The 20,628-nt window shown below is 41.9% G+C and overlaps 3 protein-coding genes across 3 annotated transcripts; 2 read left to right on the top strand and 1 right to left on the bottom strand.

The window, feature by feature from the left end:
- The first annotated feature begins 367 nt into the window (after positions 1-367).
- LOC117491626 (protein FAM107B-like) lies at positions 368-5,469 on the top strand. Its single transcript, XM_034141698.1, is given in 4 exon segments — positions 368-406; positions 408-511; positions 3,699-3,855; positions 4,009-5,469. Coding segments are annotated over 4 exon segments (405 nt in total). The 5' UTR covers positions 368-382; the 3' UTR covers positions 4,129-5,469.
- Positions 5,470-6,307: 838 nt separating this feature from the next.
- Positions 6,308-11,273, top strand: gcsha (glycine cleavage system protein H (aminomethyl carrier), a). The gene is made up of 5 exons (XM_034141965.1): positions 6,308-6,537; positions 6,748-6,830; positions 6,941-7,004; positions 8,041-8,172; positions 10,734-11,273. The coding sequence occupies exons 1-5, from the start codon at positions 6,387-6,389 to the stop codon at positions 10,829-10,831; spliced, it is 528 nt and encodes a 175-aa protein (XP_033997856.1). The 5' UTR covers positions 6,308-6,386; the 3' UTR covers positions 10,832-11,273.
- Positions 11,274-11,345: 72 nt separating this feature from the next.
- Positions 11,346-16,331, bottom strand: si:ch1073-390k14.1 (deoxyribodipyrimidine photo-lyase). The gene is made up of 9 exons (XM_034141964.1): positions 16,037-16,331; positions 14,222-14,891; positions 13,805-14,098; positions 13,496-13,668; positions 13,301-13,385; positions 12,950-13,182; positions 12,588-12,782; positions 12,262-12,487; positions 11,346-12,143 (listed from the first exon to the last, which is right to left on the bottom strand). The coding sequence occupies exons 1-9, from the start codon at positions 16,265-16,267 to the stop codon at positions 11,599-11,601; spliced, it is 2,652 nt and encodes an 883-aa protein (XP_033997855.1). The 5' UTR covers positions 16,268-16,331; the 3' UTR covers positions 11,346-11,598.
- Between the last annotated feature and the right edge of the window lie 4,297 nt (positions 16,332-20,628).

Here is a 20,628-nt window from a genome sequence, read left to right as displayed (position 1 = left end):
TGCCTGAAAGATATTGACTGTACTTTTGTGATTAAGTTCTTCATTATATTGTGTATGGCTTCTGCCAGGGGGATACAATGTTCCTCTTCCCTCAGTGAACAATTATGTAATTCCAGCTTTGAGTCCTTTTTTTATCACTCTAGAAACGACATCAATTTCTGAGCCCATGCCAGAGGATCAGGCAGATGCTCACATCACTGTTTGAAAGGAGAAAAAATAGATCCCTTTTTTAAAAACAAAAATGCTTTGAAGATTTCGGTTTTCGCTGCATTGTTACATCCCAAAAATGTTAGTGGTTAAATTAAAGTCTTTATGATTTTTTTTTTCTGTCCCCTCAGATCCGTGTGACCCTGGTTTATCGCTGTCACCAGGGAGGAGTGTCATGGCGGAGCCCGACTACCTGGAAGGGAGACTGTGATGAGCTCATCAAACCCAAGAAGCTGATCAACCCGGTGAAGAACTCTCGTAACCACCAGGACCTGCACCGAGAGCTGCTCATGAACCAGAAGAGGTCAGAAAGACACACTCTCTCTCCCTTGGTTTCTTCTTTATTTGATTTGGTTCATCCATGTGGTCATCCCCAGGTTACTCTTACTTTACATTCAGCAACCCAACATTTGATCATGTTTTATAGCACATCAACAAATCAGTTTCATTTTATTTTCCAAGCCTATGAATGGAGATAATGGTTTATTCATTTATTGGATTGTAAAACTGTGTTTATGTCCAGCACCTTCCAGATCATCATCATGTCCTTGTTTATTTTTGGCAACAAGACATTTGCTTACCATCCAAAGTAGGTTAAATTGTGGAACCAAAACCAGATTCAAGGCTTTATTGTCATGTGCACAGTAGCTACAGTGTTGATGAAAAACGTAGGTCACAGGCTCCTCCAACAATGCAACATGAATATATATATATATATATATATATATATATATATATATATATATATATATATATATATATATATATATATATATATATATGAGGACATAGAACAAATATAACACAGTCCAGATCTGGGCTAATTTACTGATGGAGGAGGAGTTAAAACAGTTAGCATGCTACTTTCTTGTAATTGGTCTGATAGTATCCATGCAGACTGTATTGATGCGTCTGCAGTGTGTCACTGTAGTTGACTTCAGTGGTCCCCTACCCAACCTCCAGCAGCAGTATAATGTAAAGCACAGGATATCACACTTTCATAGGGAGCTATTATATAAAACCCCAAGTGCATTAGTGTATCAAAAACGGGTTATGCAAAGGTCACAGATGTACTGCACGGGATGAATGTGGTCTAGCTGCAGATTCCGGATCATACAACACAGGTTTTAATGCGGTGTGTGTGTGTGTGTGTGTGTGTGTGTGTGTGTGTGTGTGTGTGTGTGTGTGTGTGTGTGTGTGTGTGTGTGTGTGTGTGTGTGTGTGTGTGTGTGTGTGTGTGTGTGTGTGTGTGTGTGTGTGTGTGTGTGTGTGTGTGTGTGTGTGTGTTGTGTGTGTGTGTGTGTGTGTGTGTGTGTGTGTGTGTGTGTGTGTGTGTGTGGTGTGTGTGTGTGTGTGTGTGTGTGTGTGTGTGTGTGTGTTGTGTGTGTGTGTGTGTGTGTGTGTGTGTGATGTGTGTGTGTGTGTGTGTGTGTGTGTGTGTGTGTGTGTGTGTGTGTGTGTGTGTGTGTGTGTGTGTGTGTGTGTGTGTGTGTGTGTGTGTGTGTGTGTGTGTGTGTGTGTGTGTGTGTGTGTGTGTGTGTGTGTGTGTGCATCCACGCATCAGTGAAAACACCCAGCATACTGCGGCCTGAGCTCACCCTTTTGACACTAAATGTTTGCATTTTCTCTCACCACACAGTGGCAGCAGCCTTGTGCCTGAGCTATAAATAGCTTATGTAAACACACATGCTGTTGACAGCTGTTACATCACATGAGCGATGCTCAGTCCTCAACAGATCAAATAGTGAGGTGCTTTTGTAATGATGGAGGCAGGGCATTAATTAATGATGGAAAACGGGCCAGGGTGGGAAGGATTAAGAAGGGCCATGCAAGGAATGTAATAAAATAATATTAGAAAGAGGCTGCTGGATGTTGTTTCTATTGGTCTAGACGGAGAATGTCCCAGAGTGAGATAAATCGAGTGGGCTTTTGGGGGGATATGCTTGTTATGACGGGGCTTTCAGTCGTGTACTGGAAGTAGAGAAAGCTTGCCTGCGTAGTGGATTAGTCACGCCGGCGAGGGTGGGGTGGGTGGATGCATGGATGGATGGATTGGCTGCATGAACAGAGGAAAATGTGTTATGTAATGAAGATTACAAAACAGTCTCCAGCTGAGAACCTTTCTCTGCCTTTGCTACCTAGCTGTGGTAACTCTTCCTACACACAATCGTATATATATAAACAGGAGAGTGTCAGAACTTCATCCACCCAAACTGGTGACTCATTGGAGCAGATGAAGGTAATGGATGCGTAGGATTTAGAACATACATTCTTCGCAGTTTGCTACATGAAGGGGGTCATGGATGTGGGGGTTAGTTATTATGTAAATGATGCCAACATAAAAAGGAGAGTGGAGTGAGCATCTTTACAGCCTGTCTTATTGCTTTCAGTGACCTTGACCCTCCTCCCTTCCTGTGCGTGGTGTTTGCAAACAGCCCGACCTGACCTTGTCTTTGACCCTCTGCTCTGATTCAGCCCGTTAAGTGCCGTCACGAGACCCTCACCGTCAGGAAAAGCAGGGCATTTAACTAGTGCCCTCTTGTAAATTAACTCCCACTCGGAACACCGGGGGCTCGGTTATGCAACCTTCAGGATTTAATAAAACATTTAATTAAGACATTGTTGTTGCTGAGCAGCAGTCAGCTACGCACACTGTGTTTTCTTTCAACAACAGAGGCAGCCTGTGCAGAGTCAGGCTTTCATCGCTAAAGGAAATATTATAGAGTAAAGTCATCTGAATAATATGTTTTTTAAATTTATTTAATTTAATTTAAAAAAAAATTTAAACACCTGAATCAAGGGCATGGATAATATATTTTTGAAAAATGGATAGCCTCTGTCCTTTTATTGCATTTTCTTCCTGTTTGGCTTCTGCCTTATAGCTTACTCCAACGCCTCTCTGTTCCCTCTGTCTTAAGTGCCCCTTCTCCCGACCCTAATCCTTAAGCCCCCCTCTTCTCTCTGGTAATTTGGAGGAGTTTATGTTGCATAACATTTGACATTCTTCTCTTTTTTGCAAGTCACGCTCAGACTTTACGAGAAGGCCAATTGTTCAGTGTTGCTGCACAAACCCATGCAGCTGTGTAAGATTGTAATCACAGTTATGCATCACCCAAAGACAGCTACCTTGTGAGGAATATTTGAGATATAAAGACATGTTTTATTTATGTTTGGAAGAGAAGAAAAAGAGCAACGGTTTAACGTTTAAACAGTCTTTTCAAAAGTCAGTTGCAATGTTGGCCACCACCACCTACATAGACTGGTAAATATGGGACAATCTGTGATTGGGCTCCAAATCAAAACTTCCTGAAACACGAATGACATGATTAATACAGAAAATCTAATTCAGATCTGCATGTCAAATTAGGATGAGGTCACGGACATCATCTGTTACGCATGGATGTGAATGCTAATCTCCCTCTGAGTGGGGCTGTGTAGTGACAACATAAAGCTTTGCTTTAGTAACATGCTGTCTCTCTGATTCTGCACAGGGGTCTGGCTGCTCAAAACAAACCTGAGCTCCAGAAGGTTCTGGAGAAGAGAAAGAGGGAACAAGTTCTCAAGGCTCAGAAAGAGGATCAGGAAGCCCACAAGAAGAGGAGCGACCTGGAGATAGAGCTCATGAAAAGACAACAGAAACTAGAGCAGGTGAATAATCAAAACATAAACATTTAGCATTTACATGGATGAAGATACTTACCGTATCTAATCACAAGAGAAGATGCATTTATGTATAGATATTGCTATTAACAGATTATAACGTCTATAATTAGTTTAATCAGAATGTCTTTGTTCTTGCAGCTGGAGCTGGAGCAACAGAAAAATGAGGATGAACAGGAGAACACCCCGGAGTTTGTGAAGATGAAGAGCAACCTGCGCAGGACCAAGCAGGAGACCGACGGGGAGGAACGGACCACCTAAAAACTAGCAGGGGTGTCTGGGTCTGGCTGATTGTGCGCGTGTTTGTGGACACGGAGACGTCAGGAGAGTGTGTGTGTACAAAAAAGAGAGAGAGTGTGGTCCAGGTGCACGCTGATGACCTGGCCATGGTCCGAGATGAACTTCCTGGCTTATCCCACCTAGCAGATCCTTCCCGCAGTGAGGAGAGAGACTTTACTGACTAAAGACCCCCCTCTGCCTGCCTGCCATGGACCGCCAGTACTCACCTCTGCTCCTCGCACCCATCCGGCAGCACACAGCACCCCCTGCAGGAGGGACCTTACACAGACATGTTACATGTAAAACGCCTTTCAGCAAGGGCGCGCAAGCTTCCAAGGAGCTCTGATGGAGAAAACAACCAAACACACACACACACACAGGAGTTTTTATCCCCTCTGTTTTCACTCCTTACTCCACAGAAAGCTGTTGATCTCTTTACTGTTATCAATGTTGTTCTTGTTGTTGTTGTTTTTTTTGTTCTCACCTTCAGAATCAAATAAGGAAAAGTGGACACTGGATGGACTCTTGAAGCTGTGTAATGTAAAAGCCAAACATTTGTGCTTTTCTTATTTATGTTTGTAGCTTTTAGCCCAGGTATAGGGGTGGACACTTTTTGTAGTTGTTCTGTATTTTTAGTTTGTTTAACAGCATAGTTTATGAAGCCAGAACGGGACAAAGGGAGTGCACGGTTGTGAGAAACGCTCATCATGTTTGCTTTATTTTTATTATTTTTCAATTCCAAACATGCCATTTCCTCAGCTAATGCAATTGTGAGCAATAGTAGAACTCCCAGGCATGAGTGACCTTTTCTTTATATATTCTGTTGTTTTGTATGAAAAAAGTGTTACTTAATAAATAATTTAAATTTTTGTTAGGCTGGTCAATATGAATGAGCGTTTATCTTCCTGTCCGATCAGTCTTTGTGTGCTTTTATGAACAAAGGAAGTGTACACATCTAGACCATGCCACAACATATTTAATTGATTTGTAGGAAATCTACTCGGCTGCTGAAACAACTCTGATAAGTGTTTTGGGAACTTTATCACTGCAGTATTTTGTCCATAACAATTGAGCCATAGATTTGTAAAGATAATTTAAATCAGTGAATCTGAATAAAAGTGTCTGTTTAATTACAATGCCCTAAATGGCATACGTAGTGGTTATTTAAATATTTCACACAATGATATCATGGGTCTACAGTTCTGGTGTGTGGGTCTCGAAGAGATGATAGCTATTATTCTAATGGGAAGAATCAGATTTATAATGACATAACCCTGTGTTCTCCAGAATTTCCTTTTTAATAAACATAATTTTAACACGTTCCACTTATTTTCTTTATTTTGTGTGCCGCTGAAGTCTGTGGATTGTGATTTTTTTTTTTTCTAAATTGAAAGTGATCTTTAAACACAGAGAAGCAGTACGACCGTAAATAACACTGTGATGAGCTAAACTTATGATTCTGAAATGTACTTAGAACAGAAACAGGGTAAGGTTAAATAGACGGGCAAAGTAGTGTGACAATGCTGGCAAAGCTGATGAGAGGGGTCAGGCAATATATTTATTGTTTCTTTCTTTAAATGATTGTAGTAAATCAAGGATAGGCCCATTTTAAAATAACATTATAAATATGAAATTGCTGGATGATGTATTGATATAATAGCATTGTGTTAATGTTGCAGCTGGTAAGGTTTTAGATGTCAATTGGGTAGCATGTGAATTATGTCCCGGTAATCAATATACTATATGATCCAAATCTTAAGAAAATACTATCCAGGTAGAAAATGATCAACTCAAAAGGAGTTATAAATAATTTACTAATCTCAACTAAAATACTTTTTTTTTTTCCAATTAGATTAAAAAAGATCATTATTTTATTTAAGTTAATTAATGAAAGGTGAGAGAAAAAAAGTGTATTGGTTTTCAGTTTTAAAAAAAAGAGGCAGGATTAGAGTAAAACAATCACCATTTCATCATGGAAATAAAATAGGACACAGTAATCTGAACAGCATGCACACAGGTAAATACTTGCAGTAGTGGACGAGGCAGAATTCAATGAAAATGAAATGTAATGTTGGTCAGACTCAGCTCCCTAAAGAGGTATTTTTAAGACTGCAAAGAAAAGGATCTCCACAAGAGGACGCCAGCTGCCCTTAACCCCAGTGGAGGGCAGTGAAGAGCTACTGATGCCGCTAAAATCCACGAAGAATAATTCAACCTATGCTCATCAGTAAGCGACAAACATGGCCGCCTGTGGGCTACTCCGCTCCCTGTCTTCCAACTTTTTCACAGTTTTGCCATTACTCAACCGCTCGGTAACACTTTCACCGTTGCGGCTGGCATCTACATCTTACTTTGGAAGAACCATAACCACTTCTAGTCGAGTAACAGCAGGTATTGCCTTTTGCATGTCTTTTATTGTAGCACATTTAGCTAACATTTTCGGTAGCTAGAGGGTAACATTAGGACACGACACTGCTGTTTGCCTCTGTTGTTTTTCTTGTTGTCAAACTTAACAACTACTAACTACATCAACTACAAAATACTCCAAAGTCTTCTACCAAGGTGCTGTTTGTGTTCTGAAGTTGTTGTGTTTTTTTGCAGATCTTAAATTCACAGACAAGCACGAATGGATCCGGGTAGAAGACGACGGGAATGGGACTGTCGGTATCAGCAAGTTTGCGCAAGTAAGTTCCCTGGTCACACAGACATTAGTGCATGCACAAGTTCACACGCGTGTAAGCAATAAAGTAAACAATTTGCAACATCGTTTGACCTTGCTCTCTGCCACTTGCAGGAGGCTCTGGGGGATGTAGTTTACTGTGGACTGCCAGAGGTGGGAACACAGCTGGCTCAGCAAGGTATGGAGTTCAGGGCAGCTCAGGCTAAAATCACTTTCCATTTTTTGAAAGGTCATACACTACACGATTAGTTTATCAGATTTGAAAACGAATTCACCAGATTTATTGATAACGAAAAATCAGCAACACTAATCTCATGCATTTTATCTCACACTTACCTTTTTAATAATAGCCTAATATGAATACATTTTATTTCGAGGCGCCTTTCATTACACCCAAGGACACTTAACAATTCCTAAAATACAATATATCTAATCACTTGGTGGTGAGAATAAAATAACTGCTCAATAGTTGTTAATGCTAATATGTCAATTTAAGGATTTGAGACTTTTTAGATTACTAGTATTGTGTGTTAAGTTTTTTAGTTTTTTTTGCACTTTTATTGTCATTACATAGTACAGGTACTATGTAACGAAATGGTTTCTCTGCATTTGACCCATCCTAGTGTTAGGAGCTTTATATATACAGTCTATGGTTAGGAGCAGTGGGCTGCCATTATGAACGGCGTCCGGGGAGCAGTGTAGGGAACTGTGCCTTGCTCAGGGACACCTCGGTAGCACTTGGTCTTGCCGGGACTTGAACTGGTGACCTTCCAGTTGCCAAGCCAAGTCCCTATGGACTTCACCACCACCGAATGCTATTTGATGTTAACATTCACCAAATATTTTGGTGAAATGTTGGTTTTGTTCCTGTTGGATGAAGGGAACAAGTGTAAAAACAGTCTCAATTTCTTTTTTGTTTAGTTGAGATTTTTTAAAGTTTTTAAAACCTTACAAAGCCTGCATGTTTCATAATATCATAAAGCAAAAGTCTCATATTGTTGTGTTGATAATGAGCAATTTCTTTTCTACTTTCCACCAATAATTAAAACAAAAAATGTGGTTGTAAATGATTTAAACTTGTAGCACCTGTGTTTGGACATGCCACAAAAAAAAACTACCTGAATTAAGTTCACCATAACTAAGCAATATGTCGCTGAACCTTCTGTGAGGTTGCGATTGTGAAATGAACTTACTTTGATGTCAATCTGCCACAGATGAGTTTGGGGCTCTGGAAAGTGTGAAGGCTGCCAGTGAGCTCTACTCCCCCCTGACTGGAGAAGTTGTAGAGGTCAATACTCTCCTGGCAGACAACCCAGGTCTGGTCAACAAATCCTGCTACACAGATGGTGAGTCACTCAGAAAAATGTGTAGTCCAGTTATTTAAAGAGGGCATTTGAAGTTGAAAGCAGCATACTTTAAGCTAGTGTTAGAGCTTATACAGGTGATATTTGACTATGAAGTGTCTAAGGCCCCAACCACACGGAGACGAAAACGAACCGAGGTCGATATTAAAAAAAAGTCTTACGTCCACACGGAATCGGCACAAGAAACGTGTCCGTCCACACGAGACCGCTCGACCCGCTGGAGACGCTGTAGTACATATGCCGGGCCTGTAAGTGGCGCTGTACTTCCGCCACAAAATACACCAAAAGCAGCGAAGAAGACCCCCCCCCCCCCCCCCGAGCATGGTTGCCTGGTTGCCTGGTTGCCCTTCTGGTTATTCTCCGCGGTGGATTTCGCAACATGTAGTTCATGTAGTTCTCCATGTCCACTTGTTGCTGATCGTTGTGGTAGAGGAGCTGTAGATTTTGCACTAACATCTGTATCATGGTCAGTAGCATCTGGAGCATGAACGCAACCCTGTGATCCGCCATTGTTGTTGTTGTTGTTGAAACGCATCAACAATGACGCGGAGTGAGCAGGAGAGGTGGGGAGATGCGGGGCAATGATCGTTTAGGGCGTACACACGGTGCCGCAAGCGTTACGTTACCAAACCTTCCCACTTTGGGATGCGTTATCGTTTGAGGGCTCCGTTTCCGCGGTTCCGTTACGGGCTCGTGTGGACGAACCGTCCATACGATAAAGAACTATAGCGGATAACACCTGTTTCGTTTCCATGTGGACGGGGCCTAAGATTGTATGTACAGGTTGAACACTGACACCAGTCATTGTCTAGGCCAGTGCTTCTCAAAGTGTGGTTCGCGGATCACTGGTGGTCCGTGAGCACCCCCTAGTGGTCCGTGAGTATATTGGTAACATTTCACATTTGAAATAAATAAATTAACTTAAGTTTTCCGCACTCTCGCGGGAATATCTCCGCAATGGAGCGAGCTTAAGTTTAAATTGCATGATATAGCCCAGCGCAACACCTTCATCACACATGTTGCCACTTGTTTGTACCATTTTCAGGCGATTTGTAATCTGTTCTAGAAAAACGATGTGATTTTGGATATTTGTGGAGTTAGGTGGTCCGCGAGTGTTTTTTTATTGGTTAAGTGGTCCTTGGTATGAAAAAGTTTGAGAAACACTGGTCTAGGCCTACCCTCTTGCAACAAAAACTTGTCTAAAGTCAATGTACTGGGGAGTTTGTCAAACATCAAGAAAGTAATTGTTTTACAGATTTTTACAGTTGCCATCCATAATAATTCACAGTAATTGGTAGGGCTGTGCGATTATGGCAAAAATCATAATCACGATTATTTTGGTCAATAATTGATATCACGATTATTAAATACGATTATTCATTGACTTTGAAAACATCCATTTATTGAACTTTAAAACAAATACAAATAATAATTTGAACAGTATCTTTTTAACTGTTGATTACCCTGAACGTATAATTCAACTGAAAAAAAAAAAAAGATACATTTATATTTACATTTAAATAAATAATATCAAAAATAATAAATACCAATAAACAAGATCAACAAATATTTTGGAGCGCACTTCAACAAGCTACTAAACATATGTAAATATGATAAATACAAATAAATTAGACTAAAATAAATTAGATCAAATATGTTGCAGTGCACTGTCACAACCAAGCAAAGCAAAATAATCGTTTTTTTCGATTATGTTGTTTTCGTAATTGTGGCAGGCCAAAATCGTAATTGCGATTAAAATACGATTAATTGCACAGCCCTAGTAATTGGCTTTGAGATTTACTGCTGACTAGCTTAATTATTTTATTTGGACAGTAGGTGGCAGTAATGCAACATAATATAGAAGAAGTTGACTTCAGGATCTTTCAATTGTAAACAATATACCTTTTATAGCATATTTTGTATCATAAATGCCAATCAAAAACGTTTGTTCTCCCAGTGGCAGAACTGTCTTTGAAAAGTGTTAAAGACAAACACACCTGATCCATACCAATGATGTTGCCTATGTAGCTCTCTGTTGCAAATACTTTGAATTAGTGTTTAGCATTTTCCATGGCATTCCAGTGTTTTACATTCATTCCTTTTAGCCTTAACTCCTAAACAGCAAATACGTTTCCTTTCATTTACAACTATACAACGAGACTACACATAGACATGTATGATAGCGATCCATCACACTAACCATGGTCTACTTTTTGTTGTCAGAATAACATTATCACTGCATGACAATGCACTGCAGAATTGTTAAGTTCACTCATTGCTGCTCTACTGTGCATTGATCATGTAGCTTCAAAAGGCAAACACACAACCACTGTGATGGTTTGCTCAAGCAACCACAAAGTACTATGAAGTGTATTTTCATTCTGTAATGAACAAAATTAGCCAATAGCCCCTTTGAAAAAGAGTGCTCTGGGAAACAGTGGCAGTGTTGTCAAAAATGTTTCTTGTGCTAATCAGACTTAAGAATGATGAAACCCTGACGTTGTCCTTAACTCATGGCTTAATCTGTCAACGATTCAATACAGGCTGGCTGATGAAGATGACCATTGGCAACCCTGCAGAGCTGGATGCTCTAATGGATGAAGCAGCCTATGACCGATACATCCGTTCCATTGAGGACTAACCCAACACCTTCTTAAAAGTGCTATGCAGGGAGATCTACAAGGTGTGCCTGTGTCAGCTACAACGCCATGCTTAGCATCCACCAGTGAAGCTCCAGAGCTCCACATATCTGACCTGCCAGTGTTGTAGAGCTGTGAACATTAGGAATCATTTATCTACTGTTAAAGACTGACTTTAGGGGACCGGTCAGTCTGGACTGAATATACATACAGTGTTGAGTTGCTGCAGCCTCAAATCCCCAAACAGAAGAGACTGAGACTCAGTCAATTAAACACTTACAGTCAAAGCAAAGCTGATTTCTGTCGTAGGACTGTGTAAGACTTAAAAAACGCACTTTGGTCTTTATGGTATTAATAATAATAATAATGTTGGTCTACACCGCATGTGTGACAGTTATACTGTAGACATGGGACTGTAAATTAGAAAATAAACATTTCCTTAGACATTGTTTTCTTTGTCATTTTTTATTCCGAAAAAAGTTTAGAGTTTTTAAAAAATGTCCACTGATGTGACTACATGTGATCTTTGGTATTACAGTATGTCAGTGTCACATAATACAAAATCTATTTGCATATTTACTAATTTACATATCTCCTGAACTATTTCAGTCAACCTGTTATGTACACACACACAGTTTGTAAACACTGTAAAATATTGTTCTTTACACATTTTTTTGCACTTAAAAAATATTGCTCTGTAGAATTTGATACTTTTGCATTTAACAGCCAGTTACTGGTCACTTAAAGCTGTGAACTTTCGATCTTGGGGTCACCTGAGTGAGGAGACTGCTCCACCAGATACTACAGAAAACCGGTCCTTGGCTGTTGGAGTTCGTCTGGCCCTGCCTCGAGGCGCAGGAAGCCCAGGGAGTCCCTCGATTCTACGGTAGTCGCTCTCCAGCCTCTCCTTTCTCTGAACTCCCTCGTACATCACACTGGCAGTAAAGTCTCTCTCATTGAGGAAGGCGATGGTCTCATCCCTCTTGCGGCTCACGTATCCTTTCAGAACAGCATTGTAGGGATTCGAGGCGGCATCTGCGTCTGGATCTTCCAGCTGGTGTTTGAATTCCATGCGGGTGATAACAGGCAACAGGAACTGCTGTCCCTCTGTCACCACGCCGCCATCCCTGTGTGACAAGCCCAGAGCCTCAGAGACCAGGCGTTGGGGCAGAGGCACCAAGTCGCAGCCTGAGCGCTTGTCCACATATTGTCCAAACTCTTTCCGCACCAGAGCCACATCTTGCAGCGAACGACTCCTCCGCTCCTCCAGATCTGTAACTATTCGCTCAGGATACGTTTGGCCAAAGACCAGACCTAGGCAGTGACGGTAGCAAGGAGAGGAGATTTGTATGTTAAGGTGTGGGACTAAAAACTTAAGGTAGCATGTTCCATACAAAATAACCTCATTTTTAATGATCAATAACATTCTCACCAGCACGTCGTAGCATGGGTGCAGGACATTTCCAAGGTTTGTGAACAAGCTCATCAGGTAGCTCGGCAAGTTCTGAACACCATTTTCGAACATAGCTGCCGTAGGGGTCGCAGGTCATGGCTGCATCGACAGGGTGCATGACAAAGTTCCAGTGATCCAGACCACACATGCCTCCATTCTGCCACATCATAGCATCTATGGCAACATCTGCATCCACCAGGGTGTCCTAAACAGATGAGGTTGGTAAGGAGTGCTTATTATTCTGTGTGTTGCTGCTATGACATCTATGTGAGAGCTTTGTGTGCCTGTGTGTATGCATGTCTCACCTGGAACCAACGATAGCCTTCTTGCCATGGCAGATAGAGATATGCTATTAGAAAAGACGCCACCACATGTCTCATGTAGTTATTCATCCAACCTGTCAGCCACAGCTGCCTCATGGCTGCGTCCACCAGAGGGTAGCCTGTCCGCCCCCGCTGCCAGGCCTTCAGGTGGTCTCTATCACTGCTCCACCGCAGAGCCTGCAAATACGAATATTGCTTTGTAATAAACATAGTTCTTAGCGGTGTCCTTTAGGCTTTTAATCTTTGGAGAACATGAAGAGTTGTTCAACTTTACATTTCTTTTTGCTTTTATGAGTATTACTTGCACTACATTTTAATATGGGTGTTTTAAGCCAATAATATACCTTGTATGGAGGTCTGAGGGATTCCCAGGGGAGATCAGGAAACAATGTCAGCTGCCAGTAAGCCAAATCTCTCCAGGCCAATTTGCGTTGGAACTTCGGGGGTCGACAGCGCGCCCCTTTGGCATCCCATAACAGCCAGCGAGGGCTTAACTGACCGAAGTGAAGGTAGGGAGACAGACAGCTGGTATTTGGGGCATCTGCTCTGCCTGACTCTTTTTCATATCTATACACACCTAGGAAACATGGAGGAATCATAATATACTGTTACATCAATGAGACAATTCACAACTTTTCTCCAAAATAATCCATATTGTGCATCACTGTTTACAATGTGCATGCAAGATGTCTCACCATCATTCAGAAAGGCCTCTAGCCGGGCACATGCTCCATCCTCGCTGAAATCCCAGGATTTGCGAATGTTAGCTGCCCAGTCAATCTGAATGCCAAGATATAAATAAGGATATGTTAATGATTTCATGATCTAATCTTGACTGTGTTTTGGATTATAACTCTGCCTTACAGCGCTGCTCTGCTGTGGTTACTGACCGTTGTGCCATCCTTCCTGCGGGGCATACGACCCAGGCCTAGCACGTCCAAAGAGACACCCTGAGGCCAATACGCGGGTGTGGGTAGAGATACAGGAGGGTCCAGAGGGGCCCCTAATGCAGACCCTGGGTTCTGTCTACAGCAGTTCATGAAGTGAGACACTGAACCTATTCCTAAATCCAGAGAAGATAACACAGTTCACAATTGAATAAACGTACCAATTAACTTGTATTGCTAGCAGATTTAAAGCAGATATTTACCACAAATAATTGAAGTTCTGTTCACCAAATTAAACTTGTTGCAACTTACCTCTGAGTCCCACACCCTCAGTGCTGACAGAGTAGGGGTCTCTGAGACAGTATGAGTGGTACATCTTGCATTCAACACCATCTTTCTGAAGGGCTGACTCTACATCATCATCCCTCTCCTTCAGCCAGGGCTCATAGAGGGCGTTAGCCAAGACCGTTCTAGCTCCCGTCTCTCTTACTAGCTCCTTAAGGGTACACAGAGATGATCCATTTGCCTTAAGAAAGACAAGATGGCTGCCAATGCGCTCCAGAGATGAAGAGAAACAAGACAAAGCTTGATGAAGCCAGTATTTACCTGTTAAAAAGAACATTTGTAAGAGGACAACCATCTGAAGACATGAAACTCAATAAAAAAAATCAATATGAGACGTTATGGGACAACGATTGACCATTATTATTATTTCCTCCGTTAACTTACAGGCTCCCCCCATAGCCACTGTTATCCCAGGTCCCTCCTCCTCTTCAGGGCTCCAGATGAAGACAGGGATGACGGGTGAACCAACCTCCAGAGAGCCGATGAGAGCAGGATTGTCCCCAAGTCGCAAGTCCCTCCTGAACCACAGCAGAACGGGTGGTTGTGCTGATGGAGAACAGGGCAAACCTACAATCTTCTGGCCAGCGCCTTTACGCCTCTGCCGCCTGTTCTTAGAGCATTTTGGTGTCTCTGGTTGATTCAAATCTCCCTCGTTCATCATTTGGTTATCTTTTTCAATCGTGTTTTGCTTTAAAAACAAGCCGGACGGACTGGAGACACACCCAGCCAGACTTGTCCCCGGTGTCCCCATTTTATATTTGTCAACATTGTTTTTCTGAAGCTCAGTTTCTCTGAATGTCTGTAATGGGCTCGCCTTGACCCTGGCTTCAGTTTGTGTTGTGATGGTGTGTTCTCTCCTACCAACTCCATCTGCTGGCTTGGTGTGGCTGTTTCCCTGAGGCTGAGATACTGTTGACTTTTGAGCAGGGCTTCTCTGATTTGGTCTGTCTCTAGGTGGCTGAAGTGGGGAGTCTTGGCTGGGGCTTGACAGCTGGTCATCTTTCACTTCCAGTAGAGAGAGAGCCAATGCGAGTTGCAGTTCATCATCTTCAGTCTCCAATTCAAATAGGAAAATAAAATGTGAGTAGGCCTACTGTTAAAACAGCTGCTTATCGTCATTGGGGTAGAGATGAAAACATGCAAATACAATATTTGCAATAGCCTATGTGTGTTTGTAACAGGTATAACAATAGCAAGAATGCAAATTGTTGCAGTTTAAACTGTCAGATTGTACTGTATCTGTATAAAATCAACCACCAGGGTAGGATTTTTACAGAAACTATGCAAAAAAGTTTCTACAAACCTATTCAGGTATGTGTTCACTTCTTTTACATGTATGAACTTGTGTGTGCGACACATGCAGGTGATGTCTTTACATTTAAATTACGGACATCTCTCTGACACCCCTATTGGCTATGTTCCACATTTAGGAGCACCTTGCCATTTGTATTTAAACTGATTGTATTGCTAATAAATAACATGGTTATTACATTTATTTTTATTTTTAATAAACTCGATGAGAAGAGGAAGTTGCACTGGGCCTTCAGGTGATATGTGGCTAAATTATATCTTGGGCAAACTTATTTATTGGACTTGCATATTCATTTTTAACTCATGGCATGTGGTATTTGGTCCAAGAAAGCCAAAACACTATATGCTCCCAGTACAGGAGCTAACACAAGTTAGCCTCATCTGACATGCTAATAAGAGCATGCAGGGGGAAATAAGTTGCAGAAAGGAAGTGAGGGGAGAAGACATCAGCTTATTTGGAAAGCCAAGAGTCAGGCATTTATCTCGGGAGCAGGTAGATCAAAAAGTGAATACATGGCAAAAAAGTGCCACTTACATGGGTCCATGTTGCTATATTAGTGCTAATGTCAATTTCGGGGACTAACACTAACTAGTATCATGGCTAATTGTTTGCTAACACGTTAGCCATGACAACTTTTCTCACAAGTTTGGCTAGTTGGGTGACTTTTGAATTTTGGTAGTTTTTCTTTAAATGCATTCTTGTTGTTTCTTCTCTTTTAAAAACGGTACCTTGTAAGCAACTTTGTAACCCAGGTATTTCATTTCAAACCTTTATTTAACCAGATTGTCCCTTGAGATCATATGTCTCTTTTTCAAGGGAGACCTGCATTTAAAAGTGCAACAACATAAAATGCTATTTGTATTAAATAAATAACTTTACCCACTAACCTTAGAGAAATATTGCTCGTAGATGGAGGTGAGGCCGGAGTGCAGGGAGCTGTTGGCTGTGGACAGGGGCTGGATGAGGGCCAGGAACTGAGAGCGGGTCTCCTGGGGCCCCAGAGCGGACACACACATCGCAAAGAACCCCTCTGGATCTTCTCGACCCATCAGAACTTCTATTAACATCCTCCTCACCAAGGCTTTCCTGTCTTCACTAGCAGCCGCTGAAGGAGCCATCTCAAACTAAAAGGTGACTGATTGTTAATAACTATACATTAAACATTTAGCACATGATGCGCTCCACGCCCTCACCATACGCCCAAGTGCCGGTTATCAAACAGCTGATTTTAGGTTACACAAGCCATGTGTTTATGTTTTGTAACCTGCAAAGTTTAACATTTGTAATGTGTTTATATCACCAGTAGAGGGGGTACAAGTCTAATACATACACGCTATGTGGGGAAGATAGTGAAACCAATGGCTGTTTTTCAAAGCATCTGAGTAACAGTTGGGATTCCCTGTTTACATTTCGTTTATTAGATATTATGGCAAAAGGATATGATAGATGCAAGAAGAACACCTGTTTTTGTGTCATAGGTCTGTCTCTCTGTGTTTCATCTTGTCATCAACAGTGTAATCATTCCTTTTCCAAATGTTACGTCTCAACTAAAATGTGACAAGGCCCCACACACACTGAATCCAATCAAGTAGTGATCTTTGGTTCAATTTGGATTGATGTAGGGGTGCCATCTCCCTTAAGATAATCTTTCTATAATTTTTGCGTAGCCTTCATCTTGACAGGAATATGGTCCTTTTCAAGTGCACCCTGTGATGTCAGGCTGAAAAACAAAGCCGGAAGACAGTGTACCCAGCAGTGAATTTTTAATCATTGTCTGTGTTGAAGCTGTGTAGGGGTTGCTACGTAATTGATTTTTTTAATGAGACTATGCATACGCTTTTGAGTGAACACAGCAGGGAACAATATGTGACAGTTGTGGAATAAACTCTTAAATGATTTGTATAGTTGATAAGCTCTATTACACTATTACTGAATTGATTTAGTCTTGTTTTGTTCATACTAAAATGTTCTCAAGAATTCATTTTAAATGTGAATCGGGGCTTTAGGAAATACAGTCTCAAAAATTCAACTTCTGTCCAAGCAGAAGTCAGCGTATGAAGTGAAGATGTGTTGAGAGCTGTGGTATGTGGCGAGAGCAAGACAGAAAGAGAGAAAGAGAGAGATTGAGAGAGAGAGAGAATCAATAGTGTTTAGACAGAGAAGTGGAGTCTAAGTGTGTGATCAATAGAGAGCAGAGAGGAGAGATTAGCTGCTTTTCTCTCTCAAACTAACACTGACAAATTGGTGAATTGGTGTATCGGCCCTTGGGCTAAACGGATTGACCTGCTGTTTCCATGTTCTACCGTGTACTGTCAATAAAGATCTGTGTTCATTGTGGCTCTCAATGAAGAGAGTGAATGAAGCAACGGAGAAAAAGGAGAAAAAGGGAAAGGAAGGAAGGCAAATGGAGTTCTCTAAGCAAAGTACAGCTCAGGTGCCCAAGTAGCCTATATCCTCACAAAATGTCCACACCTTTGTCTCATTAACAAATACGTGCACTCACATATGTATCCTCGTGCACACCGTTATAAAACCATAATAACGTCTCCAGGAAAATTAATGGTAAGACAGATTAAAAACTAAGTGAGGAGAAACGGGCCACTGGTGTAGCTATTTGCAACTCATAAATCATTCTGACACACCCACGCGTATGTAGACACACGCATACACACACACACACACACACACACACACACACACACACACACACACACACACTCGTACACACACACACACACACACACATACTGTAATTAACCACAGGCTATTTACTCTCTCCTGCTGTAAATTAGACATGCAGACACAGTTATTACATTAGGGGGATCTGCCATGCAGAATACTAACAGGAGGAGGAGGGGGCACGGGTGTACACAACAAACTGCTCATACAAACATAAACACACACGCATACACGTACACAAGAAAGAGGGTATGGAAGAATCATAGACTGACGGGACTGAAAATGAAGCTGCAGCACAGAGAATAGGGGCCCCCAGCTCTTTGTTCCCTGCTGCATTTCATTATCTGAAACGCCAGCCAACACACACGACACGACACACACACACACAACGCACCTCCCCCTTCCCTAAAGCTGTCTGCCTCCACTCCATGCACACAGCACAAAAAGAAGAAAATAGAGATACTGCGCCAGTGCCATTCCCGGGCATCTGGACCCGGTCACGACAAACGTATCTGCATGGTCATCCTGAGCAGATCAGCCCGTCCAGAAGCTACTCTGAGTTCAAAACCTCCCTTCAACCTGCGCTGGCAGAGAGCCCTTCCCCATATATTCTATTTAAGCAGAACAATAGGAGATAAGGAGTTGATTAAAGCAAGTATTGATACCCTGTCTTGGGTAGCTTGTCTCCATTTAGCTCATTTGAAGTTTTTTTCTTTTCTGGCAGTCCACCTCCTTCTGTCTGTGTGTGTGTCCTCTGGTTCCCCCTACCTCCCTCACCCTCTCTGTCCCTGGGTTTTCCCACGGTGATCGATAGCTCATTACAATCATTGACTGTGGCTCATCAGCACCTGTTAAGGTCTGGAGAGACAGAGAGAAGGTGCATGAGCATCTAAGACTGTGTGTTGTGTGATGTGAGCCTATTGATAAATAGAAAGGATTGGTCTGGCATAAGTCGGAGGTGAAATTTTACATTTGAACGGTTGTTTTCTGATTCACATCCATTACTGCAGGTGTCTAGTTTGTCGCCGCTTTATGGTCTGTGGTCTTGGAGAACATCTTATTATGCAACTCACGTGGGTACCATGGTTTGTTGCTATGGTGATTGCCAAGGGAGCCAGCGTATTATAGGTGTTTATCCTAGACAGGAGCAAGGCTACTCACCGTCTATCAGGACATTCTTCAATTTACCACACGGTTTGGACCACACATTAAGATCAACACATTCAGGGACAGACAAAGAGAAAACACAGAATACGACACAGTGCAGTGTGGATGTTATTTAGTGGATAGATTATTCAGTATTCATATTCCTGGAAAAAAGACCTTGTTCAAACACTCATTTGTTGGTTTAATGCGTCACTGCGGGGTTTGTTTTAGGAGAGGACAGGCTGTGAGCAGAGAGAGGCAAGCAGGGAAAACAGAGACTCAGAGATACTATTAGAAACTATAAACCATGGTTAAAGGCAGGGAGAAATGTGTACAAAAAAAGAGACAATAGGAAAGACCTCAAGACATCCCCCACGGATTCATTCACAGTATGTGGTCTAAGAAAAGAGGAAAATTGGCGTAAGAGTGTGAAGTTTTAAGTAAAGGGGATATAAATAGAGTGAATACAATGGAGAACTGAAAAGAGAACAAGTCTGTCAGTCCATGCATAAATTACACACATCATTTACATATTAATTATGTTTTGTGTTCTAATGAGAGTATTTGCTTAATAGCTCCACCACCACTGGCAGCTTTTGTTTGACACAAGAGATTTAAAAAAGGAGAAGAAGAAAACAAGGGAGTAAGGGTCATCTTAGAAATAGTGGGGAAGGTCAATTGAACACAATTGATTTTAGTGATAATCGGATAAGTCATATGTCTGTTTGTATAGTGTGTGTGCTAAAACGAAAACCTGCACAAGAGATGTTAAAGAAGCACACATGTTGGGGGTTGGTAAAGTTAATTAAAACAACACAAGCTTTATCCAAACTCAGGGCTCTCTTCCTTTTCCTCCTCTTGTCTCGGTGGAATAAGTAACTGCAGCGGTAATTATCTACAGTGCAGTCACTCAGAGCATTCCTTCAGGTGCCAAACAAGTCTCCCAAATGACCACAAAGACCGCCAATATTCTCTACGCATTAAGAAATGAAAAGTTGTGTTAATCGGCTAATGTTGTGTAAACATACAAACGCAGTATTTCATACAGAGGGTAAATGATTCAATAAGTGGATGAATGAAATGAGGGAAGGAGAGAGGGATGGAAATATAGAGTCAGGGGGAAGGGCAACGGAGGGATGAGCTACAAATGAGAGCGATGGCGGTGGCAGGTTGGCACAGTGCCATCCAGTCAGGACTTGAGCGGGGCGGGCATGGGCACGGGCGAAGGGGCGAGGAGAATAAGAGAGGAAGAGGAACAGGAACAGACCTCCATACTGCTACCATGGTGCCACCTTGGCACGGGCACAACTGGGCGAAACGAACAGCAGAGCGGGCGAAGAAATGCAGATTTAGAAATTCTGAGATCACAGCAGAGCATAGAAGTGAGCAAGATGCCAGCAGACACAGGATGACTAAGATGGAAATGGATGACGGGAAGCAAAGAAGGATGTTAAATGGCGAAGTGGATGATACTACAAAACAGTAAGGTGATACTCAGTGATGACCGATTATCAAACAAAAAAAATTGGCGACGAAAAATCCGGAATTCCGTTAATTTATCAACGTTTCTTTCTCTCAATGCCAGCGAAAGCGTGCCAGCCAGCGGGCACCATGCCAGCCAGCGGGCACCATGCCAGCCTTCAGTCATGGCATA

Source organism: Trematomus bernacchii, unplaced genomic scaffold, assembly GCF_902827165.1.
Source record: "Trematomus bernacchii unplaced genomic scaffold, fTreBer1.1, whole genome shotgun sequence".
NCBI classification, from domain to species: Eukaryota; Metazoa; Chordata; class Actinopteri; order Perciformes; family Nototheniidae; genus Trematomus; species Trematomus bernacchii.
Note: the sequence above shows the minus strand (reverse complement) of the source record. Positions and strands in the feature narration are given on the sequence as shown.

Excerpts from the sequence above, each read along its gene's own strand:
- gcsha (XM_034141965.1), top strand. The coding sequence starts at position 6,387 with ATGGCCGCCTGTGGGCTACTCCGCTCCCTGTCTTCCAACTTTTTCACA. Across the intron at positions 7,005-8,040 it reads AACACAGCTGGCTCAGCAAG|ATGAGTTTGGGGCTCTGGAA; the intron begins GTATGGAGTTCA and ends AATCTGCCACAG. Across the intron at positions 8,173-10,733 it reads CAAATCCTGCTACACAGATG|GCTGGCTGATGAAGATGACC; the intron begins GTGAGTCACTCA and ends GATTCAATACAG.
- si:ch1073-390k14.1 (XM_034141964.1), bottom strand. The coding sequence starts at position 16,267 with ATGGCTCCTTCAGCGGCTGCTAGTGAAGACAGGAAAGCCTTGGTGAGG. Across the intron at positions 14,892-16,036 it reads ACGAGCAATATTTCTCTAAG|ACTGAAGATGATGAACTGCA; the intron begins GTTAGTGGGTAA and ends TTTGAATTGGAG. Across the intron at positions 13,669-13,804 it reads TGAGGGTGTGGGACTCAGAG|GAATAGGTTCAGTGTCTCAC; the intron begins GTAAGTTGCAAC and ends CTCTGGATTTAG.